The following is a 21,342-nucleotide window of genomic DNA, read 5'->3' on the forward strand; positions in this document are numbered from 1 at the left end:
TGCTGAGATGTGTGGCCTGTCATATGGCACTGTGCAAAACATAATTACCCAGGAATTGCAAATGAAAAAAATTGCTGCAAGATGGGTCCCTCGAAACCTCACCCCAGATCAGAAGCTCAGCCGAGTGCTCATCAGTCAAGAACTTCTTGACAAGTTTCGTGCTGATATAGACGATTTCCTTGCCCGATTTGTAACTATGGATGAAACATGGGTCCATCACTTCGACTCAGAAACAAAATCACAAAGCATGGAGTGGAAACACTCACATTCTCCACCAACGAAGAAGGTCAAGGTGCAAACGTCAGCCAAGAAGGTGATGGCCTCAATTTTCTGGGACTGCAAGGGTGTCCTTCTTGTGGACTATATACAAAGAGGCCAAACCATCACTGGCACATACTACAGTGACCTAATCAAAAAATTACGTGATTCCATCAAGAAAAAGAGGCGTGGGATGTTGACCCGTGGTGTGCTCCTTTACCAGGACAATGCACCTGTCCACACCTCACGCATTGCGAGGGCAGCTATAGCAGATGCATCGTTCGAATTGTTGCCCCACTCACCCTATTCCCCAGATTTGGCCCCCAGTGATTTCTATTTGTTCAAACATTTGAAGAATGACATTCGTGGACAAAATATTTCTGATGATTCTGAGGTGATAAGGGCTGTGGACTCATGGTTGGAGGACAAGTCGGAAGATTTTTTTTTTTGCAAGGTATCCAGGCGTTGGAGCACCGATGGGAAAAGTGCATTGGAGTTGCAGGGGAGTATGTTGAAAATAATAAAAAAATTGAAACCCTATTGCCGCTCTTTCTATGTTAGGGTCAGAGCAACCTGATCGCCCCTCGTAAGTCCGAGGCTGCTTGCCCAGATACATGACTTTACGACACGTGCATGTCTCAGGAGAATTATTAACATCTCCTGTCATTGTGGCTGTTGACTGCAAGATTGTTATGTCGTTCAAGGTTTACACGTGGGAGCTACAGTTGCATATCTTACTTGTATGCAAAAGTAGGGCGATACGAGTTTGACAGCTGTAAAGAGAGAATAAATGGATTTTGGAAATAAGTTATAAACTTATTTTTAAAACTTACAAAAATATACTCTTTTATGTTGATATTTTGTACACTGCATGCGTTTCCGGAGTCTCGGGTTCGATTCCCGACAAGGGTACTTTCATTTTGTGACCAAAGGTATAATACTCATAAATATCATATGATACATGTATTTGTATGTTAAAGGTTTGTTAATTTACAACTTCGTGTGTTTCGGGGCAATTTAAAACCTGCTGGCTGAGCGGGAGTCCCCACCCCACCTTCCCCAATCCAATATCGTGTTTCCACAGGACTTTTTCTCAATATACTGTCGTTCCAACTATCTCTGGAGCAAGGGAACGCATAGCGGTAGAGAAGGGGAGGAAATCGAGTGAGCAGAGCGAAGCAGTACACGCTGCTGCGAAGGCTGGTAACTACAGCCACTTTCCCTCTCCACACAATCCCATTCCCTCTAACGTGTTCATTGGTGGAGCCGTCTCGCGTCACTACTTGCGCAGAGACTTGTTTTCGGTCTCATGCTCCAGAGATAGGCAGGACAGGGTATAGTTGAAAATATATACTTGTGTATATTTGTACCCATGTAAGCTTTCCAATTTGCTTTGTATAGGAATTAGATTATTGTTGAATTTTCTTTTCTGCCTTTAATTGGCTAACCTGATTGGTTCGTTAACCTCTTCTATACCCTATCCCAGCTAACTGTAGAGCCGGCCCGCGTATAGCGGCAGAAGAGGAGAAAAGAAATCGAGTGGTGAAAACGCAACGTTGCCAACCGTATGGTCATTACCGTATATGTACAGAAATGTCATGGCATGTCCGGACGTACGGTCCAGATCTTGGTCCATACGCTAAATGTACGGCTTCTGAAAATTTGCTCTTGCAGTTTTATCCCTAATAATTCCCTACGAAATTCTTAAACCAAGCGTACGGACCTGCAGACAAAGATAGGGTCCGTTTGCCATGTGCGTACGGTATTGTCGCTTTCAAAAGTTTGCAACGCTCACAGAGCGAAGCAAAGAATTCGGGTAACTCCCGTCGCACATTACACAATCCTGTTTCTCTCACTGTTCATTGGTGGAGCCGTCTCGCGTCACTATTTGCGCAGAGACTTGTTCTCGTTCGCCTGGTCTACAGTTAGCTGGTACATAGTATAGTGCACGTGTGTCGCTTTGTACTTTTGTAATCCAAATGTAGACTTGTACTTTTGTAGCAATAGTACTGATTTATTGCTACTCTTTTTTACAGAGACGATAATAATTTACGACTTTCTGTGAGATTATGCTCGCTACTTTCTAGTTCTACTTTTTCATTTTTGCTGTAAACTGTTATTTGTTAATATTTATTTTATTATTCTCTTGCTTGTGTCATTGTTGAAATTAGCAAGACTCAGTCAAGAATACTTTTGTCGAATTATTACTCTTATCACATTCATTTCATTGTGTCTATTGTTTGGCTTATTCTGTTCTACCACCTGACCTCGTAGAAAACAATTAAAATTACAAAAGGATAAAAGAAAAGATAAGAATCAATGGCGGCAATTAGGAGGGGCGGTTGCTCAACCTCCACTCTTTTTGCCAATTTTGCACCCGCACTAAGATAATCCTTATCTACTATACCCTGTCCCAACTATCTCTGGAGCAAGGCCGCGTATAGTGTCATAGTAGTGGGGGTAATCGAGTGGGCAGAGCGAAGCAATACGCGCTGCTGGAAAGGCTGGTAACTTCAGTCGCTTTCCCCCGTCTTCCCCCTGAAAGCAATCCCGTTCTTCTCGCATGCTCCAGACATACCTGGAATAGAGTGTAAGGGGAAAGTAAACTGACTCCCTTCAGTTTTGTAACCCAATCGCCGCCAATGAAAATAATATATGTATGTGTGTGTGTGTGTGTGTGTGTCTGTGTGTGTGTGTGTGTGTGTGTGTACAGGGTGATTGGTAATTCGACCTATTCCTGGAAAGGGGTAATACTAGAACACATTTGCAACAAATTTGACCCTATGCACCGGGGAACGGAAATCAATGGGTTTCGAGTTATTGCAGTTTGTAGATTTTCGTCACATATTCCCACTTGCGACCAAAAAACTACCAATTGTGAAAAAACTACTACACCCTGGACACTTAATCGACACGTTGCCAACAGCTGACGAATGAGTGACTACTGGGGAAAAAATCATGCCCAAAATTCCCATACCCACAGATAGAAACAGTCATTGGAGCACACGTCATGAAGAAATTTGGAAATTATCGTTTAAATCGAAGAGGATTACTCAAAGAATGGTAACACACTGAGCGTAAAAATTACGGAAAAAACTTCCTCGTTTCATAGGCTCTCCTAAACTATACAAATGTTGTCAAAGTGTCCAGGGTGTAGTAGTTTTTTCACAATTAGTAGTTTTTTGGTCTCAAGTCGGAATATCTACAAATCTACAAACTGCAGTAACTCGAAACCCATTGATTTCCGACCCCTGGTGCATAGGGTCAAATTTGTTGCAAATGTGCTCTAGTATTACCCCTTTCCAGGAATAGGTCGAATTACCAATCACCATGGATATGTGTGATATATATATATACACACACACACACACACACACACACACACACACACACACACAGGGTGTCTCATCTAACTTTGCGACCTGAAATATTTTCGACACGAAACAAAGTATGGAAAATGTACTTGCATGGAACCGGAACCTTAAACACAAAAGTGTCTATTACGGTCTAGAACCCATTTACACTTGCTGATTTTCTCTCCCGAACGGGACTTGAATTTATTTAAAATTCCAGGACCTTTAACAACCCTGGTCCTCCCCGATGGCCCCGCGGTATCGTCTTCGTCTTGTAATCAAAGGATCCTGGTTTGGATACCCACCGGAGGCACATAGTGGTTTGGATCCCACTTTAAACTGTAGATCCAATTGTGATTAGCCTTTCTTTACACAAAGCGGACTTAATGCCTCAAAACCTCAAAATTAACCCACCCTGTGATTGTTAAACATCCAGGAACACATACATTCTAATGGGTTCCGTAACAGCACTTGTACCTTTTTCGTCGCACAATTTAAATTGTGTCTAAGTTACGTATTGTTTCATATCAAAACGGAACTTGAATCTTATTTAAACTTATCTGGAATATGGGTTCCTGGACAGCATTTAAATTCATCCGGAAAAAAGGTTTCTGGTCCCTATTTAAATTCAGCCGGAAAATAGTTCCTGAATCGTATTTAAACTCAGTCGGAGAAAATGTTCCTTTACCGTATTTAAGATGATCCGGAAAATAGGTTCTTGTAACGAATTGAAAAAGATAGAAAGTTAATTTACGGTCCAGAGCCCATTTGCGATTGCTGATTTTCTCTCCTGGACCGGAATAGAATTTATTTAAAATTCCTGGACCGTTAACAACTCTGATTACAAGCTAGCCGAATATGGCTACTTCTCCCATGAAATGGAAACTCCCAGAACGCATAAAGTTCTCCATGTCACTCACAAACTTTCATTTTCGATCCAACGGTAATTTCTTTTTCTCTCCCGAAATTGTCATTTTAGACAAATATTTATCCTAAATGTTTTCATTAATTAATTTCTGTGGGTTACGGCATAAATTTGCAAATTAAGGTATTAGAAACATGTAGAAACGTAAAAATTCTGGTGCAAGTATATTTTACGACTATTGCGTGACGTTTGAAACACTGCATATCAGGTTTCTCACTTGAGTGTAAAAAGAATACTACGTACTAACAACCTCCTCACATCGCCGGTGAGTTAGGTAACACACACAACACCATGCGGGCTAGCAAGCATTGTAGCCTAAAAGAAAAAGACAGTTTAAACGCTTTATAAATTGAATTTTTTTGTTACATCAGAAAGCATCAACTATAGTTGTATAAAGAAAGTCTTCAAGTTTACGACGCCCATTTTTCGCTTCTTTTCGTGACGTCAACATCACATGATGGTTGTTGAGCAATATATCTGGTAGCCAGTTAGAAAAGGCTTTCTGTGTACTTGTGATTTAACACCGCGACTACTTCTTGCGGAGATACATCGAGTCCTCCCCTGCCTACTAGTTTGGACGATCTTAAACAACGCATCACAACAGTTGCTGCGACCGTTGACACGGACATGCTGAGACGTGTTTGGGGAGAACTGTACAATCGCATTGCTATCTGTCGTGTTACATAGAACACTACTCTCCACACCATGTGGCCTCCCCGATGGCGCAGTGGTAGCGTCGTCGCGTTGTATTCAAGGGGTCACGGGTTCGATACCCGGCGGAGACACATAGTGGTTTGGATCCCACTTTAAACTGTAGGTCCAGTCCCAATTAGCCTTACTGTGCATAAAGTGGACTTAAAACAACAATTCAATCAATCATTCTTCAAACAATGAAAGTGTTTCAGCCTAATTATTAAAACTCTTTTTTCTGTATAACTTTGAAAGTGTTTATTTATTTTAGGCTAATTGGTGATAATTCTTGCCTTGCTTCTTCGTGTAAGTTATCTTGTAAAACACCTAGAAAGTAGCTCCTCTTGGGAGTACTAATGCCATAGATCTAGAAAATGAGATTATTATATGGCAGTGGGATATTTGCTCGAACTGAAGAAATACTCCTTTATTTTAACATGGTACATGGTAACAGTGAGATAGCTGGAAGGGAGGATGCTTTGCTCGAAGTTTTCTATTTGTGGTATATCATCTCCCGCATCCCCCTCCACTTCCACCTCTGCAAATACCAATATTTTGTAGGATATAGGAAATTGTCGGTTCTGAAAATATTATGGATGGGTTTCTTTGATTTAGTGAGTCACAGAGTTCTTGTAGTCATGTCAGTTTCTTGACACTGTACAATCATAGTACTTCAGTACTTGCAGAGAATGGTGTAAAGGATAACCCTGTCTAGAGACACCCAAATTTCAACCTCACTTCCACCGTTGCAGACTAACGAGACTCTGGTGTCTGGACTCCTCTGTGTGGCCTGTGTTGTGTCCTGTCTCTGTGTGTTTGTGATTGTCCTTCGCCAAATTCATTTTATCATCCTGATCTTCGTGATTGCCAAAATTGGACGAAAAACGAAGTAAAATAAATCAATCAAGCACTTGTGGAGCGTTGTAAAGTGCAGCCAATTCCATTATAAATAACTACTTTGTCAAATAATTTATCAGTCCTTCAAACTTCCTGTGTTACCAGACTATCAGAACCATAACGACGTATTCTTCTTAACACAACAAAACAGAATTGCTCTCAAGAAGCGCTCGAACAGTAATAAAGGATGACGCAACGGAACATACGTCAAAAACACTGCACAGTTTTAGTATTCGATGGAAAAGTGCTTGTGAAACACTCTCAAAAAGTCTGAGAAAGTACCGAACACATGGCATGTAATAGAAAATATCATGGTACACATTTGCAAACTGCTTAACGATATTTTTAAACTATGGAGCTAGAATTAACCGAACTGAACTGGCACTCTATAAGTATGATATGTAACAATCTATTTTACATATCAACTCAGTACACATAATTTATCCGTGGTTGAGATATGTCGTTCATAACCAGAGGTTGTGATGGTTCAAGACAGAGGGTGGTGAAATTACCCTATCCCCCTTTCAAATCGCACCCTGCATTAAAATGAATAGATGTATGTTTGTTCGCGACTATCATATAACAAACTTGTGATTTCTAGTTCCATTAAATTACAAATGAACCAAAAATGAGGTATAGAGATTTATATGATTAGGAATTGTTATGTTTTTCTAAAACCTGTTTTAAAATAACCATAAATTTAAAAAAATGGAAATTATTAATCCAAATTTTCCATTTAAAAAAAAAAAGAAATTCAGGTGTGCATATCCCATCCGCATATGTGTCTGTATGGAGGTTAAATTTTGTACCGACAATGAAGAACGTTCATGCGCCACTGTAATATTTTATTTACTCGGAATTGAAATAAAGCGAAGTAGATATATATATTTTTTTGCTATTGTGGTTTGCTATTATGTGTGAACATTAAAAATTGAAACTTTTCGTCTCTCAGAGGTGAGTTTAAATGGAAGAGAAAGGAATCCCTTGGAGAACGTCAAATTTCGGCAACCATATTGTGATGTCCCACCTAGAGTATTCGTAAATAAGAGTGACTTAGCTCTAGTACAGTCGCGTGCAAAGAAAATAGCAAATCAACCATAATTATATTCACTCACCACGTTTCATGCAATGAGAAGTTTAAGGATTGAAACAAATTACAATTTTGATCCTTCAAAATCCACTATGCTTGATTTGATTTGATTTGTTGTTTTAAGTCCACTTTATGCCTAGTAAGGCTAATCGGGACTGCACCTACAGTTTAAAGTGTGCCTCGACCGGGTATCTAGCCCGGGACCCCTTGATTACAAGGCGACGACGCTACCACTGAAAATCCACTGCGTAAACGAAATATGAATAAAAATAACAATTGGAAATTTTCCCACTATTTCTTTGCCGCTGACTGTACATGTCAAGAATAACATGGATGTAATTACCACACACAAACTGTTGTTTTCTCATTTATTACTAAAAAAAACATTAATTTATGTCAAGAGCTATGCGTAGGAATGTAAAATAAGTTATAGGATACACTGTGAGCAAGGGAGTGAGCTTATGATAATATGATAAACAAGATGGCGGAGGTTTGACAGTTGGGGGTCCAATCGTAGGGCGTTTAGTCTTTCATGAAGCCTTTCACCTGGCTCTCGATGACCTTGCGCGCCATCTGAGCGACGGATTTGGAAACCATCTCCTCCATCTTGGACTGCATCATGTCCAGCAGCTGGTCCTCGTTCGTGCCCATGACGCTCATCCCCAGCTTCACCCATCGTTTGATCTCCTTAGCGTTGATGCCGCTATCCTCCAGGTACTTCTGGGCTATTTGCATTCCCTGTCCCAGGTGGAAGGTGTCCCCGGGAATGTAATCGAAGACGCTGATGCCGCCATCGTCGTTCCTCTTCCGCCGGGAAATCTTGTCCTCGATGGAGTTCTTGTTAAGATTGTCGTTCAAGGAGGTCATGTCGAAGCCACCCTTGCTTTCTCCGCTTTCACCGTCCTCTCCACCCCCGAAGTAGCCAATGGGGTTCAACTTGTCCAGCACCCCCGCTTCTGGGCGTGCTATTACCTGCGAATTGACCAAAATATGTAAGATTCACGAACACTTTATCCTAATATAGGCAATTGGTTACAGGGATTCCCTCCTCCCCACAAAAGATTTTATCACGAGCCGAAAAAGATTACATTTATCCCTGCCAAGTATGTTTTTATCCCCCTCAAAGAAAATAGAATTGAAAGCATGCCACTTTAATTAACCATGGTTGTTGGCCCCCACCATGTCCTTGGATCCAATATGGCGGCCAAGACATATTTTGTGAATGATAATTGCCAAGTAGGTGTTGGCAACACTTGTCTTCGAGGAAGCAATATCACGGCTGCATAACGTCGTTGTGTTCGTGCATATGTATCCCTTGTCATTTGTGCAACAGGGAATGTTTTATGTATCCAGGTATACGTTTATGTTATAAACCGTGTATTCTTCATTAGGCGAGTGTTTCCAGTTTCACATCTATCCAACCACCGAAAGTTTGGATTACAAACTGGAAGAGGGCTACGTTCCCCGACAATGGTCATTTGTAAAGTATGCAGCCTTGTTGATTAAAGGACACCATTCTGCAACTAACCACCCTCACCGACCCGAGGCAACAGAAAATTGTTTTCCAATTAAGTGTCCAAGGCATATTCTACATGTAGTATGTGTTCACAAGAAATTCGTAGCAAGTTTACATGGACATTAAATATGAAATTGGTAATAGAAATTTGGTCACATTTTCGGTGATGCTAGTTCGATACCTCTTTTCGTGAATGAGTTTGGCTTGTCTTAGAATGTAAATACACTAAGTATTTCTAAATCACGTGTATCACACGAATTTAATGACCAAAGTTAGATCCAATGTTGTAAGGTAGTTAAAACCTCAAGGTAAAGTTTAATTTGCTGGCTGGTAACACACACAAATTTGCACATAAAAAGAGCCTATCCCCCGAAAGGAAATAAGAAATACGTCACTGAGTGTGCTCGCCCCCCCCCCCCCCCCCCCAGCAAAAAGCTTAATTCGCAGTGTGACTGGGTGTGCAGTTTAAAGTCAGATCCGAATTGTTGTGCAGGTATCAAATTACTCCAGGAATCCGCTCCACAAGGAATCGAACCTGAACACATTGAGGGATCCAGGAATAGTACATACTTGGGAGATACGAGTTTTGGCCCAAAATCTATTCTAATCAACATTAGTATAGTTTTAATATAAACAATATACAGGATGTATCAGAAGTGAAACGGTGAAAGTACACTATAGTAGAAGCAAAAAAGCCTCAGTACACAAGGGGTTGCAAACTAACCATTTGCGAGATAATTGCGAATGGATGTTTATGCTTTGGGCTCTGGCTACAGGACGCTCGCAGGTTCGAGTCCCCTGGGGGAAACGTAACAACTTTTCTCTGAGATATCGGCCTGTGTATGGGACCAGTGGCCACCCACCATAGTGAGGGAATTGGGGAGTTACGAATAACTAGCGTAACCCGGTCATGGAAACCTTCAACAACAACTGGAGATTCGTCGTGCTGACCACACGTTGGATGATCTTCCACCTAGAGTGAGTGAGTGAGTAGGATCAGGTGGGAGTGAGGCCGGCAGTCGGTAGGTAGGATAAGGCCCTCAATGGCCTGTTGGGCGACGGGTTATTATTATTATTATTATTTAATGGAAGCAAGGAGGATTTTCTGTATGAAGTAACTTGGATCGTTCTATACTTGCATATTTCGTTCATTTAATCCAGCATAATTTATTATAATATTCCGATAGACGATCATGCTTCTTAAAGTTAAATATATATATGGGGTGTATGGGGTCCTCCTTCCACGTAGTACACCCAATAGTCAACCTCACTTCCACGTAGTACACCCTGGACTGCAGACTAACGAGGCTCTGGCGACTGACCCCATGGCCAGTATAATTTTGTTTGTATTGTTCTGTGTTTTGTCCTTATTTGTACTGAGTGCTCCTTTACAGCCTCAGCTTTTAACGGAAGTCAGGATATTTTATGATTTTAGTTATGCAACGTTAGAGTTGTTATGTGTAACGATAAGGGGCTGGACCCCGTATAATGTGACGGGTGCAAAATAGCCTTAGTGCTAACGCACCCAAAATTTTAATTCAAATTCAAAATTCAAATATATATATATATATATATATATATATATATATATATATATATATATACAGGGTGCTCGGAAATTCCCCTTACAAACTCCTAGGGCTAGTAGAGGGGAATGAGTAGACAATATTTGGAATAGAATCCCATGTCTTGAAACGTACCGTTTCCGTGCTACAACCATGACAATGTGTCGGATGTGCCTGTGTTGGTATGCTACCAGGTAGGCAGTACATGTCGTCAGAAGATCACCTGATGGCACGTGACGTCTACCCTGCCACGGTATCCTGCCTGGAGCCCCATTCACGTGTCTGTGCGTCTCCGATGAACATGGTTGAGTACACGTTTGCAGGATACACGGACATGATCCTTGTGTATGGCGCAGTGGAAGGGAATGGAAGAGCAGCTCGTCGGCTGTATCAAGAGCGTTATCCTCAACGTGCGACTCCATCGCATACTCTCTTTGCCAGCATTTCACAACGGCTCCGAGAACGAGGAACCTTCACCGCCGACAGGAAGGACTGTGGTGCTCGAAAGAGACGCCGCATGCTCGAATTGGAAGAGGTTGTACTACACCACGTTGAACAGGACCCACCAACAAGTACGCAAACCATTGCGCGTGCAATGGGTGTTTCTCACAGCATCGTGTGGGAGGTTCTACATGAGCAACAACTACATCCTTACTACCACCAAAGGGTACACGTGTTAACTTCTGCACGTGGTTTCTGCACCGCTTTATCGACGAGGCCCAGTTTCCACGTCGAGTTCTGTTCACAGATGAATGTAAATTTACTAGGGAGTGTTTTCTCAATTCTCGAAACAGCCATGTCAGGGCAGACGAAAACCCTCATGCAACGCATGTCTGGGGATTCCAGCAGAGATTTGCTATCAATGTGTGGGCAGGTATTCTGGACGTCATGTGATCGGGCTTCCAGTCAGGCTAACGGGTGCCGCGTACTTGATCTTTCTACAGGAAGTATTGACTCTGTTCTTGAATGCTGTGCCATTGAACGTCCGTTAGAAACTGTGGTTTCAGCACGATGTCGCACCGCCTCACTTTACACGTGACGTTCGGAGACATCTTAACCGAAGATTCGGGCAACGATGGATAGGCCGAGGTGGTTCAAATGTGGCCCCCACGATCGCCGAATTTAAGGCCATAGGACTATTTGTTGTGGGGTCGTATGAAGAGTATGGTGTACGAGACTCCTATAGAGACAGAGGAAGAACTGCTGGCACGAGTTATGGTCGCTGCACAAGCGATTGACGGGACACCAGGTGTGATGGAGCGAGTGTGCCGGAACATGATTCGTCGGTACAATATGTGCAACGACGTTGGCGGTCGTCACATCGAGCCACTGTTGTAGTGGAGCAGTGCCGTATGCGACACATCCAGTGCAGAAGACAGAAACAAATTGTTGCGCTTCATTGTCGACACAAATGTTATTGTGATTAATAAATAGTACGTTTCTTTTTAGTTCCCTTGGCATTGTTACCAAATAAATTTGTTTGTATTATGTACTGAGTGACACGTCATTCAATTCTGTACCATACGTAACACCTCATTTGACATAGTTGCAATAAATGATTACACTTTAGGGTATCAGGTGATCTTCTGACGTCATGTACTGGCTACCTGGTTGCATACCAACACAGGCACATCCAACACATTATCATGGTTGTAGCACGCAAACGGTACGTTTCCGGACATGGGTTCCTATTCCAAATATTGTCTACTCATTCCCCTCTACTAGCCCTAGGAGTTTGTAAGGGGAATTTCTGAGCACCCCGTATATATATATATATATATATATATATATATATATATATATATATATATATATATATATATATATATATAATAAATGATTTCCTATCCTTTCGGCTCTTAGCACTTCGTGAAAAACTGTTCCCCTCATCCTTGACACAACCAATTTACAAAATAATGACTCATAATTACCTGGCTTACAGAGAGCAGTGTTAAGAGTAACAGCAACAATGACGTCATTCTCGATGATCCTCCCATTTCTGAAAGACATAAACAAGATCACTTAAGGCTGTGGAATCAACTGTCAAAAGCAACAGAACAGTAATCTCCGTCGCTCCTTTCAGCAGACGTGTACGCCACTCTCTTCACAGTACTCGTTAGACCTTCCCTTCAGGCGGACTGAAAAGTATGAAGTACCATGTAGTAGGGATAGCCACATCTAGTTCGCTGCACTTTTTGACACTAGGTGCAGTGCAGATCAAGGGGGGTCACAGACGAGTAATTGCCCCCCTTCGATTTCAAATTTTATGCAAATAAAAATACATTCCGTAAAATTTTCTAGCGCGCTTCGCTCGCAATTCAGTTGTTTCCTGTAACGTAATGTATTTAAATAATTGTGTGTTGTATATATGTATTGAAAAAACTTTGAATACATACACAATTTAGTGTTAGCCTGTTGCATATGTATTTTCTTATTTTATGTCGGTGCGTGTTGCATATGTGTAAAACATGTTGTAAATGAAAGTTATACGTGACATACCTACAAAACGAATTATCTTCGGAATGCATTTACCATTCATTTTCTGCCATTCAAAAATACAGTTTGTGTTCTTGTTTTCCATTTCTAGCTAATGAAATTGACGGTGTTGAAAAAAATATTTCAAATCGTTTGTTCCAAACAAATGCTTTAGCAACAACTTCTGCTACCCTTTTGCGTAATTTATGAGGATAATCACGTCTTACTAGTACCACTACTACTACCATAAGTAGTAGTAATAATAATAATCCATTATTAATGTTGTTATTCATTATTATTGTTATTGGTACGTTTATCCAAGTACTTCCCCCCCAGACAAAAATTTGTGGTTGCGCCTCTGTGCAGGTGTATCTCGGTGTCAGGCTGGAGCAAGGAAATGTGGTTCAAGAAAGTAGACGAAGCTTGAACAAATGCCTGTCTGCTGCTTTAAACGTTCATTTGATGAGTTAGTACGCGCTTACATCGCTCCAGAAGGTAGTGAAAACAGTGCAGACCCCAGTGGCGGCGCCAAGATTAATCATCTAGGGGTGCTGAGAGAAATGTAGGGGGGGCAGGGTGCGATGTTGAAAAAATGGAAAACATCAACATGCATGCAAGATCTTTTCTGCGGGGGGGAGGTCAGAGTAAGATGTTACCCTTATTATTGTTGCTGTTGTTATGCAAATCATGGAATTGAAATTCAATTGAAAATACTTTGGCGTTGGAGCTAAGTTCAGGCTTGAGGCCACTATTTAAATAGAAACTGGATTCGCCTCTCTTCCCTTCCATAAACATCTAATATTTTGTTGATAACCAGTTCTTTGTATTTTTGTACTCTTCTACGATGCACAGTTGTTCACTTTGTGTGCGTTGGGTAAAAGAAAATCTCTATGCAACCTGAAATTTTACTATTTGCAAATAATATAACGCGTACAAAAGTACGAAATCACGAAGCCAATTTCATGTAATTACCAGACTGCTTCCCTAACATATAGGTAACTTGGCAAGTTTAAAAACAAGACGCTGCAAATAGCTGTTGCGCACCTCACACCAGTGGTGCCAACTCAGCAAAATTAAGCTAAAACAAATATGGCAAACGATTTTCACTGTATAACGTGAAGGTGGTTCATTTTATTTAATCCGGCTTTTGAAAATGCGTGCTGTGCGCGGATCGTAAACTGTAGTAATACGCACGCGCGTTAAGGTTTATAACGAAGAGAACAGGGCGAGTGACTTCATTTTCTGCATGTGACATCGAGCAGTGGCCCGTTTTTTTAAAATAGCCGATTGTTTATCGTACAACAATCACTACGAGAAGGCAACCTGAAAACACGCTTGCTTGTGTTCTTTTTTAAAGCATTGAAATGTTCTTGCTCTTTACTCTTGGCTGCGTATTTTTCAAATGCAAAAATCAAATCATGCCGGATCCAACGAAATCCACAATCACCTCTGGAAAGCCCCTTAGAGGACAGGCCAGAGAAATTATTTACAATGTTGTAACATATTTGCGAAATCAGAAGGAGTTACATAAACTTAAGTATAATGTTGTCGAGTCCACAAGCGCCGCCACGGGAGTATCTAAATGGTTGTTTTCTCAAGTTTTAAAAGAAGAAAAAGAGTCGTTGGCGAAAGTTGAGCTGAATTTCTGTACCGGAGTACAGAAAACAGCAAAGGAAAAAGCCAATACAAATTTCTGTGAAAATCCTCAGACCATTCCGCTTCCTCCAGGTTGCAACACTGCGAACCAACGTCGTCGCGGAGAATGGGAGTGGGGAAATGTGGTGTGAGGTGCGCAACAGTTATTTGCAGCGTCTTGTTTTTAATCTTGTCAAGTTATAGTGTCATAAGTACAGCGAACTACTGGTGGTTATACGGTATTTACAACGCAACCTGGAGTTGCGGATAGTAAAAGTTTTGAACCGGAAGTGATACACATATAATCCTTATTTCAAATTGAAGCCTTGTTCATGCATATATTTTTAAACCGGTGGATTTCATTAGTGTGCACGCAGTGTTGCCAGATGTAACTGGAAGTGTAATTTTTTTTTTTTACAAAGCATGAAAAATGGCACATAACACATATGTACGGACATGCCGTCAGTAATTTTCAGTTTGGTTAGGTGAATTAGCTCCGCATCTATGACAGTGAAAAAATAAATGTTCATTTCTACCGATATCCAATCAGATGTGTCGTCTTTAAGGGAGAACTAGGAAAAACTTTGTTTTTAGAAATTTAGACTGTGCATTTGCAACACTGCTGGTGTTTGAGTGCCACAATAGGTGTGTTTCGAAACTGTATGCATCATGCAATTACTGAAAACAATTGAAAAGAAACTTGCAATTTTTCATGAAAATAGTGTTACTTACATGCACCTGGCAACCATGCGAAGCATCAGGAATTGAACACAACAGGCCTTTCCTCTGTTACAGCGCCTTGAATAACGTAGTGTGGAAAACGGCACTGTTCTGGGCTCTCTGGCAGGTTCAACTCAAATATGATACCACTAGAGGCGCTGGTGTCGGTACAGCTGCATGGCACTCGTCTGCTTATAATGGAAGTAAATGGAGTTTTCGCTGCAACGTCTGATTCTTTTACATGAAGCATTTCTATGAATGTGATAATTGCTATGATATTTGATACAGTGGTTGCGAAGATTTTTAATGAATCGTTATACTTTCATTAATAATACGGGAGAGAAAATACGCGTGGAATGCTCTTGGCAACTAAATTTTTGTGTATGAATTAGGTTCATTATTATTATCATCATCATTTCTTTAAAGATATACACACTGAAGCATTTGTATTTGTGATTTACTGTCTCATTTCTTCCGTTTTAAACTAATCGCGGCGATGATGATAATGATGATTACATGAAACGACAAAGGGAAACCCACAAAACTTCCTTAGTGTCATCGGTATGAGTGCAAGGAAACTTTCAGACCAGTGGGACATGCGACACGGGATGTTCACACTGATTGTGACTAGTGACACAGACACTTCCAGGCTGTAAAATAGCATTCATTGCGCATGAGGGTACAAACACCAAACGACATGTTCATATGGCGTGTTCGCGTACTACTTGTTATTTCGGTCGGAAAGCTCCTTAAAGGAAGGGTGCTCAGACCGAAACGACGCGCTACAGAGGGAGTTCCCAACTAAGTGACAAGCGACATGCCTTCAGTCTATTAGCAAGCGTTTGCTGCTAATTGTGCTAACAACAGATCTAGGTGACACGATAAACGCACGTTACAACAACAGATCTAGGCGACACGATAAGCCACACGTGTCGCTTTGTCGCGCTTTGGTCCTTGTGGAAACGGTGCAGTCAGAGCTTGTGTCCCTAAGATTCGAAAGGTTGCATTGGTTGATTACCGACTGCTCGCTTCCAAGCGACACTTGTGGTTTGTCGGCTCGGTATGAAATATCTCTCAGGATACTATTTATATTCTAATAACGTATAAAAATAAACTGTAGTACTCAATAAAACACCTGACGTCCGGAATCACATTGCGATGTTTCTTCTTGTGTTACGTATGCTATTTATTTATTAATTTTATTTTACTTTTCTTTCCAAATTAATGCCATTTCGTGACTGCAAATCACTCCACAAATATAACTGTTTCCATCAATTCACGTACCGCCTTTCAAGATAAAAAATCTACACAATATTCCAAAAACTAAGCCGCATTACTTTCATAAGAAAATTAGCAGCCGTACTGATCGCACTGCCATCTATGTTGTCATCCGTCTAGGAAACCAGTTTCTTAGGTCGTTTTCCACACTACGTTATTCAACGCGCTGTACCTCTGTTTCTTTCCAACGGGGAAAATGTAATCTCATCGCATGGTTGCCAGGTGCATGTAAATAACACTATTTTCATGAAAATTTCCAAGTTTCTATTTTATTGTTCATGAAACGCATCGTCATCACATTCATGCTTATCGTGGTATTGTAATCAATGCGGAAGAAACAAGAAATGGCGTCTTCCACCGCAGTATTTGTTACCTCTCAACGCAAGTGGCTCCCCCAATCCTGCTCTGCTGCTAACTGGCCCTGAGGTGCAGTGTGCAGGAGGGGTGCTCTCAATGCATGGAACTCTCGCTAGCCTCCACAAATGCAAGGGTGACTCAAATGTGCTGTGTTACAGGGTGTCAACAAATGAAGGATACACATTCGAAGTGTAATAAAAATAAAATAGCAATATATAGAAATAGTTTGTCATAAAAAAAATGTTGGCAACTGTGGAAGTTTCTTTGTAGACTGGCAACATTGCGCTAGTTCAAGACTCTGGCGAGTGGCAGCGCTAGTTGTATTGTTAACAGTATGTATGTGTGTCTTGTGGTTTGAAGAGACAAGATCTCTAACTCTTGTGCAGCGAAATTTCAAATGTTTGTAACAGACAGCCGCTGACGCGAAAGAGTAGTGGGTTAAGGTGTTTAAAGAGACAGGAAATGTTTTCAAGTGTAGCAGACCTTTGCGGAAATGACATATCCAAACATATTGGAACAGTGTGCATGTGGAGATCTATTGACCATGTTACATAAAAGTTCTAAAGTTGGTATGTATCGTAGAAATATAATTTCTGGATTCTTTATTGTAGTTTTAATTCTATTAAAATCCGAAGTTGTAGACGCACGGTATTTACAACCTACACCTCTTGTATGATTTTTACATTTCAATTGACGCACATTGGCAGGACTAAGGCGTAATATGACAACCTAATCGCAAAATATAAGAATTGCAAAATCTGTATAGAGAAGTGATGTTTGAAGGTAAGAACAACTGAAGAAATAGATGGAAGTATGTACAAGAATGGAGGAAGCAAGGAAGAAGAGAATATTAAAGAAGCAGGGAATATCGGGGTGGAAGGGGGAGGGGTAAGAGGCAATGTTCCGAATGGATGAAAATAGCTTTAGCAAACCAGTATGAGGATTGAGCATTTAAGATAGTGGAGTTAAATTAATACAAAAGTTTTTGTATTTATTTATGTGCTGTGTTAGTGTTTTGTGCTGTGAGCCCTTAAGATACAGGAGTCTAATACATACAAATATATCCATAACGTTTGCTTGTACTTCTCCCCAATGACAAAGTGGTAGCGTCATGGCCTTGTAACTAAGGGATCCCGGGTTCGATCCCAGGTTAAGGCACATTGCACAGTGGTTCGGATTCCACTTTAAACTGTAGGTCCACTCCCAATTAGCCTAGCTGTGCATGAAATGTGACAAGTTCTTTCCTCTTGTACATGTTTATTGTTCTTTCCTAATTAACTTTCTCGTTGTACACATGTTTATTGTTATTAATATTAATCTATGTTATTAATTTTGTAAAACTTGAAGTATTTAATATTTGAAGCTATCACTGATAATGTCAGGATAGTGACTGACCTTTATGTACATATCTTGTATGTGCTGTTGCCATGGAAATTGCGATTGTGTTTTGTGTTGATTTTGCTAAGAAGCTCTGAGTTTTAAAAATAGTGGTCAAGCTGAATTGTATTTCTTTGACTGAAATGGATTTATGCAGATAAGTATTTATTTTGCTAAGAAGTAAAATATACTTCTTTTCTCTTAGTGAGAACTTGACTTTGATTTATTTTGAGCAAAGAACGAACAGATATTATCACCCCTACCCCTAGAGGCATCACGTGAATGCTACGAGTCTCCATGTGATCATTTTTATTGTTTTTGGTTAAAATCTTGCTCTCTTGACTGAAAGAACGTGTCAAGTGGGTTTAAATCCCAACTCAAACAAGCTTGTACTACTATTTGTTCTGTGAGCCATTTAAGCCTCGCGACAGGTTAAGTTTGCAGCAACATTTAACACATGTAGACCTAAACATGCGCGCAGAATATAGTTCCGCTGCAATACTGCCAATTTTCTCGCTGCCCGTGACATAAACAGCTCGACGGTTGAGGCAAGATTGGCACGGGAGATGCTGAGCGCCATCTCGCGTGGATTAATATAATACATAAAAATTGCTGCAAACTTAACCTGTCGCGAGGCTTAGATGAAGGAGTTTAATACATGCAAATGTATAAATATGTTCTGTTTGTAATTCTCTTTGGGTTTGTAGCATACCGACGACGAGGTGTTTCAAATGAGAAATTCATAAATCATGCATATTATTTTGAACGTAAATGTAGATATGGTTATAACTTCGTGATATAAGCCATAAACCTAGGTCTCTATTATACCGTGTGTTTCAGAAATAATTGAGGTGTTATAAAAATTTATTGCAAGTAAACTATTAAACTTATGTTAATGAAACCAGTTCTGAACGAACGAGGAATGCAATCAGTTTTCTTTTTACACCTACAAATGTTCAATGTGTGCCCCACGGGTGACACGGCACACATCGTCTAATTACGATTGTCTAGTTCTTGTCACACTCGCATCAACATGGGCCTGTCGGTAATATCTGTCGCTGCGATGATACGCGACATCGATGAGACAAATATCCTGTCTTTAAAGGAACCCCACACAAGAACTCAAGAAGGTCTAAGCCAAGCGTCAGGTTAACCTTGCAGCAGGTTTTATGTATCAATCCGCGCGAGAACTGAGCTCAGAATCTTCCGTGCCAGTCTTTCCTCAACCGCCGAGCTGCTTACATCGGAGACACTGAGAAAATCTACAGTATTGCCAACCGCACAACACATCAAAACCCGCATGCATGTCAAGTGGATTGTATTTTTGCTTCTCTTTGTCTCCTGAAACATAACATTTTAAAAGTACTTTCTGCGCATATATTATTTAATAAATGTGTAATTAATATAAGAGCGAAACAACTTCTAAACATGAGAGCATGTGTGTATATTTCGAGCACGCAAAAATAAAAATAAACAAAGATAAAAGTAAACAACGATAGGCTCCTCTTGAATTTAATGACAAATTATTGTTTTTGGTTTAGAAAGAAATAGATTTATGAAAAACTTGGTTGCTTCGTTCGCAATACATCCGTTACTGTAAGACACACGCACTTCAAGTTGTACCACCAAAAAAGCATGATTTGTTATTGGTGATATATACAATCAGGTGCATTGTCTGTCGCTATTACTCTGGTTTCAATTTATGAATCACTTCACTAAACCAGGATTCAAATCTTGGTCTGTCCATTTCTTGCTGATAATCACCCTTCCCTTTCTTTGCGCGGAACAGTAAATATGCGCCTTCAACAAAGCTTTCATTGCCGCCAGTGGGTGAAACAATAAGCCTCCCCCTTCCCCTCATCGTCGGTTTCTTCAGCCCTGGCGGTGGTTTTGCATGGTGGTATCCTTCCATGTTTTATTACCCCTTCCCCCACCCACCGAGTTGAAGGACGTCTCGTCCAAATAATAAACATGTTTCTTCTCACTGCGATATATTTTAATACCGCGGAGATTCTTTTGTCGTCAAACAACAAACAATCGTTTCCTCTTGCTAAACTCAAACCGCAAATCATTCAACACCCGTGATACAATTCGTGTGCACATTGACGGCAAATCACCTCACGCCCTGTTTTACTTTGATCTTGTTGCCGCAAGGAGGATTATGCATTTAAAACAACTTGCTTGACTTTGAAGAACATTTCCTTTCGGATGAAGCCCAAAATAACATTCGGGTAAAACCGCGCGCTGAACAGGAGATTCAGCCATTCTCGCCGCTCTACAATAAACATAGGGTTAAAATAGTGGGAGGTGCAACACTGGTATCAGCGATTTCACGCGCTCTGCAACGCATTCAGTCTCGCTCGACTCGCTCTAAAGTTTCAATGTCTCTTCAACGCATTACAGATTCGAGTTGGCGAATCTGCGGTTCTAAGTTCGTCTGCACAGTGATTGCAACCAATTAAGTCCATACCTGCTAATCAATGTATTATTTTGTCTGTATATTACAAATTAAATAACTGTTTTCTTGCAAGTATGCAGTTGTGTCGGAATAGAACCCGTCTCAGTGGAACTATATTCTTGCGCGCACGTTTGGATCTACATATGCTAAAACCTGCTGCAAGGTTGACCTGACGCAGGGCTTAGTGATCTTGAGGACCACAACATGGCACAAAACATTGTGACTGATTTCAGTGTCGCCTAGCGGCAGGGATGTGCACTCTCAGCTTAACAAAACACACACGCACAAACTGTTTGCGTTCCTCGTTCGTTCTGGATTGGTTTCATTAACGTAAGTTCAACAGTTTACTTGCAAAAAAAAAATTGTAACTCCTTAAATATTTATGAAACACCTTATTTATCTAAACAATAGATATTCCCGTAAATTTTAATGATTATAAACTTGTCAAATTTTTCAGAATTCTGTTCATCGATACGAGAGAAGTTTTCGAAAAAACATTGCTGATGTTTATTGGATCTGAGTAACCAGCAACTTACATCTATGACTTACCTTGTCTTGCTAGAATACCCGAACGGTTGAAAGGGAGTTTGGACACGCGCTGAGCTGACAACTGCCCTCAAAATCTTATATACGTGGGGTGATCCTGAGGGGCACATCGCCTCCACCGCTAGACCCCTTTTCGAAAATTTGGATCACGTAAAGTGGGGCGACGACCGTACCGATCTTCTCATGCCGCTTGAAGAGTTCT

General features: G+C 40.7%; 1 protein-coding gene across 1 annotated transcript; it reads right to left on the reverse strand.

Moving 5' to 3' along the window:
- Positions 1 to 7,567: 7,567 nt before the first annotated feature.
- Positions 7,568 to 21,226, reverse strand: LOC146001994 (uncharacterized). Its single transcript, XM_083139698.1, has 3 exons — positions 21,144 to 21,226; positions 12,226 to 12,293; positions 7,568 to 8,185 (listed from the first exon to the last, which is right to left on the reverse strand). The coding sequence occupies exons 2-3, from the start codon at positions 12,289 to 12,291 to the stop codon at positions 7,736 to 7,738; spliced, it is 516 nt and encodes a 171-aa protein (XP_082995824.1). The 5' UTR covers positions 12,292 to 12,293; positions 21,144 to 21,226; the 3' UTR covers positions 7,568 to 7,735.
- Positions 21,227 to 21,342: the final 116 nt, after the last annotated feature.

This window comes from Lepisma saccharinum, chromosome 18, assembly GCF_977018435.1.
Source record: "Lepisma saccharinum chromosome 18, izLepSacc3.1, whole genome shotgun sequence".
Classification (NCBI taxonomy): domain Eukaryota; kingdom Metazoa; phylum Arthropoda; class Insecta; order Zygentoma; family Lepismatidae; genus Lepisma; species Lepisma saccharinum.